This window comes from Theropithecus gelada, chromosome 10 (assembly GCF_003255815.1).
Source record: "Theropithecus gelada isolate Dixy chromosome 10, Tgel_1.0, whole genome shotgun sequence".
In the NCBI taxonomy this organism is placed as follows: domain Eukaryota; kingdom Metazoa; phylum Chordata; class Mammalia; order Primates; family Cercopithecidae; genus Theropithecus; species Theropithecus gelada.
The window spans coordinates 70,237,634-70,247,974 of record NC_037678.1 but is presented as its reverse complement, the minus strand read 5'-3'; the positions used below and the strand labels follow the sequence as shown (position 1 = coordinate 70,247,974).

Here is a 10,341-nt window from a genome sequence, read left to right as displayed (position 1 = left end):
CCTGCTGTAAGACTGTGTTAGAGAGAGGGGTGTGTGGGTATGTGTGCCTGCTAAATAGAGCTACCTGCATCCATCAGGGGTCTTGATGGCCAAAGCATCTGCCTGCCCTGTCTCCCGGAGAGGAGGGGACCCAGGCTGTGTTGCCCTTATGTGTGGGTGGTGTTTGAAGCCATGGAAGGGGCAGGATGTGGAACTTTGGAGATTGCTCCAAAATTGGACAACATCCCCACGCTTCCTATTGTCTCTGGTAAATTTGAAAGCCTAGAATGAACATCTCTACCACAAGCCGTAGACGAACGCCTTATAAGAACAACAGTTGTCAGTGCTGTGTTACCTGATGTGGGTGGGTCTTAATCGTTTTTTTGGGAACTCTCCCCCCATGGAATGCACATACAAAGCTTTTTGGGGTTTTTTTTTGCAGACTCTCACTCTATTCAGGCTGGAGTGCAGTGGCATGATCACAGCTCACTGTAGCTTCGAACTCCTGAGCTCAAGTGATCCTTCCACCTCATCCTCCCAAGTAGCTCAGACTACAGGCACACACCACCACGCCCAGCTAATAAAATTTTTTGTAGAGACTGTTGCCCAGACTAGTTTTGAACTCCTGGCCTCAAGCAATCTTGCCGCCAGCACACCTGGCCTCACAAAGTTTTGCGTACTGTGTCAGGATTTACCAGCTCCTTAGGCAGCTGGGGCCCTGTGTTTAAAAACTACCGGCTGAGAATAAACCTAATAAAATCTGTGTTTATACAAAAGATCAATTAAGGGAAGATAGGATTTTGCAAGGATTCTTCTTGCAAAGAAATGTTACTACTACGCTTCCCTAGCGCATTTTAAGTTGTTTTTCATAAAGGGAGATTTTGCCTGTTTTGTCGTTGAGTACATTTTAGTTCACTCTTCTGAGGGGACATTCCCATTTGACGAAGTCTTTTATCCACTGTTAGCAACAGTGGTGTGGAGCCCTGTTTAAAGAAGCCAGACTGGAATCAGCGAGCGGGAATCCCAGTGCTCTGGTGGAACAGCAGCATTTCCTGTGGAAGGAGGTAAGTGTTTGCGGGGCTGGCCAGCAGGCCAACGGGGTCTGTGTTCTGGAGCTGTTGTCCCAGGTTGTGGGTTTCTAATAGTCTTAATAGTTTGAGCAGTCTCAGTGGTGATCATTTTAGGCAGGACAAGGAATTTCCGTGGTATTAACTGAGGATTTGCTGCGCCTTGATTCCCCACATCCATGGGAAAACGGAGGCATCAAGGGCCATCTTCTGTGCCCGGACCTCCTCCTGTCTTCAGTGAGTCTCAGCCCCAAGGTCATGCCCTTTTCCATTTTATATATTTGGCTACTGTACGGAATTTCTATGAGAAAAGGGATTATGTCATTATTTAAAAATCAAGGTTAGCCGGACGCGGTGGCTCACGCCTGTAATCCCAGCACTTTGGGAGGCAAGGCAGGTGGATCGCGAGGTCAGGAGTTCAAGACCAGCCTGGCCAAGATGGTGAAACCCCGTCTCTACTAAAAATACAAAAAATTAGCCGGGCATAGTGGCCTGCGCCTGTAATCCCAGCTACTTTGGAGGCTGAGGCAGCGAATTGCTTAAACCTGGAGGGTTGGAGGCAGTGAGCTGAGATCACACCACTGCACTCCAGCCTGGGCAACAGAGTGATACTGTCTAAAAAAATAAATAAAAAGGTTTTAATAAGTCCCATAGGCCGGGCGCGGTGGCTCAAGCCTGTAATCCCAGCACTTTGGGAGGCCGAGACGGGCGGATCATGAGGTCAGGAGATCGAGACCATCCTGGCTAACACAGTGAAACCCCGTCTCTACTAAAAATACAAAAACTTAGCCGGGCGAGGTGGCAGGCGCCTGTAGTCCCAGCTACTCGGGAGGCTGAGGCAGGAGAATGGCGTGAACCCGGGAGGCGGAGCTTGCACTGAGATCCGGCCACTGCACTCCAGCCTGGGTGACAGAGCGAGACTCCGTCTCAAAAAAAAAAAAAAAAGTCCCATAAATGTATACACATATACACCCACACACACACAGAATTTTAGCAGTAAAATGTATGCTTTTAACATGCCTAAAGTTTTTAAATCCATGATCACGTTTGTTCCCAGCCATATTCCTACAACTTTTCCTTAAAGCTTAACCTAAACCACATATATAGGATGAAAAAAAATCAGCACAAATAAGTATCTTTGGAAAAAGTAGCCCTTTTGTTTCCTTCAAGGTGGGATCCAGGGTTTTGCATAGAATGGAATGTTAAGCACCGAAGGTTCAGAACCAGAGATTGTGTTTGCTCAGTTTTCCAAATTAGCACTTAGGGATTATTATTGGAATTTGGTTTCAGTCAATTGCCCACGTGCTAGGGTGAGAGGTTGTGGAAAAGCAAGTTTGTTGCTGGTCACTGAATTTCAGCAGGGCGTGTACTCCGTGTGCCTGTGTGTCTGCGTGTGGCGGGTAAGGGAACTGAGATTTAAAAGGGTGCATGAGAGCTCTGCATGTGCTCAGCAACTGAAGGGCGCCTGGGAAAGTTTCATTTCCTTCCCTTTCTAACAGATGAGATGCTGGAATTACAGGTTTATTTGTTCTGGAAAATGTACTGAGGACCTTCTGTGTGCCATACTGTTGGCTAGTAGATTCCACTAGTAGAAAGATGTTTCAGTGCCAGACTAGATGAGGAAGGGTGAGAAGTGGCAGGTGGTGCTGCTGTTGATAGGACACAGTGGAAGCAGAGCATTCAGTTTGTTGTTCAGTGTTTATTAAGTAGATTCAGTCTTATATATGATATACAGATTCAAAAGGAAAAGGATTCCACATACTTATGAAATCAGTGCATTTAGCAAGTAATACCATGGAGATAACAGCTCGATTAACAGCTCATTGGTCTTTTGTTAAGTGAGGGAGAGAGGGAGTTGGCCTGTGCTAGTCATTCCACAAACAAAACAGAATTTAGTCGCATCACGTACAGAAGACACATTCTAAGAATTAAAATATTAAGCCACATTTACTGGTAAAACTCACTATATAGAACACAAATGATTTTTATAGAGAGCATTGAGGAGGAAGTCCTCACCTGCTTAGAAGAGCCACGTTAAGTTGCATAGGTGCATTATCTGTAAAAATATAATTTAGAGGTGAAGCCATTGATTAACAAAGAGTCACCTTTAAAAGTTGGTGCCATCCACTGTTTGCCTTAAGTGCTTACTATCTGGAGTCCTGTGCCCCTCCCCGGAGGTGGGACCTCATGAAGGAGCTGCCCCCAGAGGAACCCTGAAGAAATGGCTTGTACTGTCTGCACTGAAAGTCTTAACATCTCATCTCAGATACGGAACTCGTGCTCTTCCAAAACATGTCTAAATCACGCCAGAGGACTAAAGACCTCTTGGGTTGTCCCTAAATCCTGGTTGGCTTGATCCTGAAGGCCACGTGAGTCATTCTGACCTTCCCACTCCCAGGCTGCCCAGGGAAGAACTACATTCATCCCATAGCTCTGCAGCAAAGTCCTGCCCTCCCTTTTCCTCTGTCCATGCAGTTACCCACCAGCAGCCAATAGGAGGTCTCTCTTCTGACTCCTGCTCCTAAATGGACCACATAATAGAGGCATATGGGCCATCTACCAGGTGGAAAGTTTTTCAGCCAATCTGAGTTCTATATGGTGTAGGTTTTTTGTTGTATTTTTAGGTGGAAACGTAGGTAAAAAGTGAGAGGTTTTTGTTTGTGGCTTTGCTAAGCAGATGAGCTTAGTGAGGTGCATCTTCCTCCTCAAGAGCAAGTCTTGCAGAACACACAGGGACAGGGGGCATCTGTACATGTAAACAGTACACTTTCACTGAGTCCAAAATTAGGAGCAAAAATACAAAGGTTCACATTGGTCTTAGGTAGATACAGGCGAAAAAGGATTGAGCTGTTTAGCTCAGAAACAACAAAAACAAAGTTTCTAAAGCACCACTAAATTATATAAAAATCAGACCATGGACGGATTGAAACTGGTATTCTGGTGAAATACTTTACTATTTTGTAAAAAGTTTTACAAAAAATTACAAATTAAAAGTATCAACCCTCTGAGTTCAAAGCAGCATTTTGAAAATGAACTGGTAGTTAATCCTATAACCACCCTTGGAGTTGTAAGTGGCCCTTGGGAATAGGGATGGATGGGTTCCACCTGTTTGAAATCCTCGAAAACCCTCCTAACTCCCTGCCTGTCCCCCTCCCTGTCAGCACTGTCCTTGGGAATAAACTGTCCTCTGTAAGAGTGGCGACGGTAAAATGAGTTTCAGATGGGTTACACACACTATCACTTGTCTACCTGATGGTCCACCACTAAGACCAATGCCCACTTCTCTGATGCTGCCCTTCTCATGGGATTAGCCCCTGCAAAGACTCTGGAATTGGAGTATCCTACTCTTGCATTTCCTTTTTAACTTAGGATCCCAAATGATTACTTTGTGCCCTGAGGCCCGTCAGAAGATTTTTAAATGGCTGTGGGACAGGGCTTTGGGAGCTCGTTTTGGGAGAAGGCAGTCTCTCCGGTGAGGGTGAGACAGCAGCGAGCTTGGTTCATCAGAACCAGCTCTTTGGTGCCCTCCAAGTCAGGAGTAGGGGGAAGGGGTTGAAGCTGTATCTTTTAAAACAAAAGCAAAACAGAACAAGTTCCCTGACTGAGCCAGCTAAATGGAATCCCGTTTCCATGCAGAAACTTGCTCCTGATTCTGCCATCTCCAGGGCTTCAGGTGTAGTTTCACTGGAAAGGAGGAGCCCACCCAAGAGGTGGGGTCAACATGATGAAATCCCTTGTCCTGGAGGGGCCTGGGAGGCCCAATGGACTTTAACCACTGACATATTCTTTCCTTTCTCTTGAAAACACATTGAATCTATGCTCTTGCCGCAGTACTAAGGCAGGCTAGAGGGTGGTCAGTTCCAACAGCTTGAACTCAGAAAAACGTGATTTCAAACTGTAGCTTATGCTGATCTTTAGATCTAATCCTTATGAGGGTAGCGGGAGGGAGCCCCTTCCCCAGTCTTTCTCACTCCTGTCTGCCAAGAAATGCAAACGGTCCACATCTAGCTTGGGTACTGCCTCTGGGAGAAGTGACATGTTAAGTAACTGATACCAGGAATTCTAGGGTGGCGATTGTCTCTGCCAGGTTTTAACATTAAGATTCTCACAAATTGCCTGGGGTAACATTTTGCAAAAGATCTCACTGATTACTTTGTAGTATTGTTCACACACAAAAATAAATATTTACACGAATTCAAATGTTGAGGGGAGTAGTACTGAGCAGGTGGGGCTGGATGTGTGGATGGCTGGGGTGTGGGAGAGGCCTTGGGCACTGGAGGTTGTGCTGTGCTAAGGGTGAGTCTCAGGTGTCCTGGCCCTGACCAGAGGCCTGGGGATTGGTCAGATGGAAGGCAGAGGTGGTGTGGCTGGGTGGGTTGTTGGAGGCCACTTGAGAGAGACGACCACCCCCAACCTCTAGGGGCCGGAAGTAAGCACGGGGTAGGCACCCTACCTTTCAGAGTTCTGGACCTGAGGCAGGATAGGGCATCTTCACTGGTGCCCCCTCCCTGTCCCTCCTCTGGGGGAGTCTGCCACAGTGCCGGGAGGCAGTGGCCACAGCTGCAACAGGCAATTGGCTGCAGAAGAGCTGGTTTGGGAAGGGGTGCCTGTTCTAGGAGCGAGTGGCTCTCTGTGGCCATCCTAGGATCCACTCGGCCCTGGCTCCCCTGGGGCCTCGCTGCTCTGAGGGAGGAAAGGCAACAGAGGGCTTCTGCCAGTTCTGGGCAGGGGCGGGCAGCAGAGAGCTGCTGTCATGGCTACGGAGTGTTGCATGGAGAGGCCCTGGGGGCCTGCTGAGGTCTGGGCGAATCCCTGGTTTAGCAGCACTGGTAGGTATTGCACTGAGCAAGAGGAAGTGCCTATCAGGGAGGAAGGAAACCAGGCCAGCTTTTTCTTTTTGCCCTTTTTCACACTCCAGGGATTATGGGTTTCTTCCAGGACTGGCCCCTCCAGAAGGGCTGGTCTTAGGAGAACCCCAAGTGGCTCCTCCACTTCCGTTGATCCCTTTACTCCAAACATGGCGCAAGGGGATGGGAGCTGCAGTCCGCCCTGGAGCTCACAGCTGCCTGACAGCCGGGGCTCACCCTGAAGCAGCGGCCCCTCTTGGCAGGAGTCTTAGGGCCCAGGCCTGTGCACAGAAGTTCAGACCTGGCTTCTGGGCAGCGGGGTGTGAGGGCAAGGGCCCTGCCGACCGGCTGCCATCTCCCAGCAGTCCGTCCCGTCAAGCAGCCGAGAGGGCCAGAGCTAGAGGACTGCAGTGGCTGGTTAGGGACAGGACGCTCTCTGGGTTCCAGCTCCTGGACACCCAGTCTGGACTTACCTCCCAGGCAGACACATTGTGTGGGGGAGTTGGGGTGACAGCTGTTCAGAACAGGCTCAGGGCACATCCTGGAAAAAGCCCACGCTGGAGTGTGAGGTAGAATACAGGTGACCATGGACTGGGGCTTCTGGAGAATGGGGTGGGGGTACCTCTTTTGTTTTGCTTTGCCATGGGTGTGGGTGAGGTCCTCCTGCTTGGCGGTGCCTAGGGAGGTGCCTGGTGGTGTCCCTGTGGCAGCACTGGGATCTGCAACAGGATGGCCTGGCCATGGGATAGTGGCCACAGGGTGCGCCAGGCATGCAGAGGAACAGCCAGCCTGGCACCCGCCCTGCCCCTGGCCCCAGCCCACATCAGTGTAGTGATATGGAATGTTAGGTATGGGGATACATCCTTCTGATCAGACAGACACAGACTAGCAATCTGTACAAACACAAAAGAATCCATTTTCAGAAAAATAAATTACTAAGGGGAGAGGAAGAAAGGGTCCACTTTGTTTTTCTCAATAAATATGCAATTCTGCTCACCTAAGACTTGAAAGGTAATTATCTGGGGGTGGGATTCTAACATCAGGGTCCACGAAGGTGATTCTAAACAGAGCTGCAGCCCCAGCGCCTTGTCAGGGGAGCCCCCAACCCTTCCAGAGCTGCCCCGTTGGCCTCTTCCAAGCAGGTCAGAGCACCCGTGTGGTGAGATTCCAAAAAAAAAAGTGTCCTTGTGCCCAAAGTCTCAGGTGCTTGGAGTGTGGCTAGAAACAGCTCTTTTGGATCCCACCTCTTTCAAAAACAAAAGGTACCAACTGGTGAGGCAGGAAGCTGGGTCCAGGCTGGGACAGCCTCTTTCCCTAGGGCAGTGCGCTCCAGGTGCCGCTGGGGTCAGTTCTGCTGTAAGATGAGGTTTTCCAGTTCGTCTGCAGAGCGCAGCAGGAAGGCAGCAGACTCCCGGTAGCCCGCGATGAGCTGCCGCACGGCGCTGATCTCTGTGGGACTGAGCTGAGCGGTGGGCACGGGCCTGCTGGTGCTGGTGCTGGAGGGGGTGGGTGTGGGGGTGGTGGAGGTGGTGGAGGCCCCTCCTTTCATGCTGAGGTCCGTGGGCCCTGTAAAGAGGGAAGTAGGGTGAGGAGGGAGCGGCCACCCTGCCTGGCATCTGGGAGGTGTGTCTTCCTTGGCGCTGTCATAACCTATGGCCTAGTGCCCATTGTGAGTTGAACACTGGAGTCTGTGGCTTTGGTCCATCTCCCTAATGCCTCTATCCCTAGTGCTTAGAACGGGCCTGCGGGCGACAGGGTTCTCAGGGAATCCTCAGGGTGATCTTGCAAAGATCTGGTTTTAGGTGAGGAAGAGGAGGACTTGGGGCAAAGGAACTCCTAAGATCTGCCTCTCAGTGTGGTGAGCAGCGCGTGGGAATGGGAAATACTCCCAGCACTGAGGAACTGTGGGCCAAGTGCTAAAGCCTCTGCCAGCATGCCTAAAGGAGCAGCACCTATCTGTGTGCTCTTCCCCCACCCCAGACATCGAGGCTGGAAGGGGAGATGGTGTGCAGGAAACTCTGCAGGTAGGCAGGGGCCTAACACACCTGAGAGATGTGTGTGGGGAAAGCCCAGGAGGAGTTCAGAGTGGAGCCACAAAAGGCCAGGAGAAGAAACATCTGTGTGTGCTTCTGTCCAGCTGGAGAGAGACCAGCTGCCTTGGTTGTCTGGGGCAAGAGGTACAGGCCAGACTGGCCAGGCCATAACTGCACCCCCAGGAGGGACCGTGGCAGCCAGTGGATGGAGGAAGGGGCTGGCTGTGTGAAGCCTCTTTCTGCTAAGCCTCAGCACCTCGAATACCCCCTCCTGGGAGGAGTCCTGTGCCTGAGTGAGGTGGAGGGTTCATGCTGCTGGGATACGAGGGAGTGTGGGCCGAACGATCAGGACAAGACCCAGACTGGTTTCTGGAGAAACTGCCTGCCCTTTGTCCTCAGATGATGATGGCGAAGAGGGAGCCTGCCATCTTCTAAAACACACTAGGGGTGTGCGTATTGGGGAGGGGACTGCCAGGCCCTGTCCTCTCTTGGCCTTTCCCAAGAAGCTACTGGCTTTGGAGTCGGGCAAGTGTGGATTCAAGTCCTGCTCTGCTACTTCATTGGCAAATCCTTTAACTTCTGTGGGCCTCAGAGCCCTCATCTGCCAAAACTAAGCGGCTCCTGTGAGCAGAAGCTAAGATGCCAGGTGTGAAACACTCGGCCCAGGCTAGGGCTCCTTCTCAGCCCGCAGGAGGCCTGCCTGCCTAGACTGGCACAGTAGGGAAGGGCTTCCAAACAGGTTTCACAGCTTTCTGAGTGGGCTCCCAGGAGACCTGGAAGCTCCTGGAATTTGAAAAGCATCCTGCAAGGTGTTCACAGCAAGAAACAGCCAAAGAAGAGAGAATCTGGGCAGGTGCAGGCAGCGCTGCCGCTTCCCTAGGAAGCCTTCTCTGATGCAGCCAGGTCAGCTTCTCTGTTCTCTGCCCTCCCCCACAGCTTTCTCTTCCACGGGGGTGTGAGACTCCCCCAACTACCCTGAAGGTTCTGATGGCCACATTCACTCATGATTGCATCTCCATGGCAGTTTTTATGCTGCTATGAAGAGGGACAAGCTCTTGTCCCTGGAGGCATCCAGACTGGAAGCGACATCTTGGGATAAACTATGGAACCTGACTGCTGCTAAAAGGAAGCTGCTGCAGCCCCCGAATGGGGAAGGAAGCTGGAGCCTAAGATGGGACAGTTTGTCACATGGGGTTATTTCCTCTCTGGCCAGAGAATGTGGACACCAAGGAGGAGTAGGTCCTAGGAACTATTTTCTAAACAGCGTCCTTGGAATTGAGAGTTAAGGAAACAGTTAAGTCTGTTAAAGTCAAACACAGGGGGAAGGGGTTGGGGCCGTGTCTAGAAACAGCAGCCAAGCAGGTCACTGACTCCCAAGGTGTTGTCACAATGGGGGACTGAGAAGCTGGGAACAGGAGTACCTCTGCTGGCTTCTGGATATTGCAGGGGCTGGACCCAGAGGGATGGGGAGGAGAGGGTCTGGTTCCCTCTAGGGTGGCTCTGGTCCCCTCTGCATCACGCTTGGGAGTGGCCAGAGCCTCCTGGCATAGTCAACATGAGCAGTGGCCTCAGGTCCTTCCTTTTCTCCTCCTCTCCCCAAGTGCTGTCCTGTTCATGCCTGTGCTCAGAGCTTCCTCCCTTCTCTCCTGGGCGGTAGCTGAGGCTTGGAAAGGAGAAGGTCCCTGTTTCCTGTGGCCAATCTGATCTGGAGACATCCCATGCAGACTCTGGTTACAGCCAGATGCTCAGGTTGCCGAGTGACTACTGTATGGTGGGTAGAGGGATAGGAGCGAGCATGAGTTACCCAGCACCCCAGGCAAGACAGGGTGAGCCTGATTCTATCTAAGCTGATTTGCATCTCCAGATGACAACATAATGAACAAAGTGAGGAGCTCTGAGCCATTAATACGGCTGCCCAGCCGAGGTACCAAACTGATTGAACAATCACTTGAAAGTCTGAGGCTGGGGAGGCCAGTGGAGCTGGGTGGCCCTGCAACCACGTGGCTGCCTGTCATCTTCCTTCAACCGCTGGAGGATCTAAACAATGTTCTCCAGACGAGGTACTAGTGCTCACGGACAGGGGCTGCCCCAGGCGAGGAGGTAAATGACCAGATTTCTGCCTCAGTGGCCTCCCTACCCACCATGAAGGAACCAGGGTATTCACAGATGGGAGACTGAGGCCTCAGGATGCACAAGGGCAGAGCCAGCTGCCTCCCTGAAGAATCATTCTCTGGCTGCTGTTTGTGCCTCTTGGGCAGGTGTGAACGGGGCAGGCCTGAAACAGGCCCAGCCCCACCATGAGAGGCCCTTAGGAAGGTCAGGGGAACCTGGCAGCAACACCCCTGAGATAGGTCATGCTGGGTGGACACCAGATAGAGGCTTGTCACCATCACCTGCTGCTAGAAGGGAGCAGAC

General features: G+C 51.3%; 1 protein-coding gene across 3 annotated transcripts in view; it reads right to left on the bottom strand.

Moving 5' to 3' along the window:
- Positions 1 to 2,729: 2,729 nt before the first annotated feature.
- The window catches only part of NOL4L (nucleolar protein 4 like), a 147,371-nt gene continuing 139,759 nt past the window's right edge, over positions 2,730 to 10,341 (bottom strand). For 2 of the 3 annotated variants that reach the window (XM_025400206.1, XM_025400208.1), the window contains one exon: positions 2,730 to 7,459. In XM_025400206.1, coding sequence (XP_025255991.1) covers positions 7,239 to 7,459 — 221 coding nt within the window. In that variant the 3' untranslated portion in view covers positions 2,730 to 7,238. The remainder of the gene's footprint in view (positions 7,460 to 10,341) is intronic. The other variant, XM_025400209.1, reaches the window with a different exon arrangement.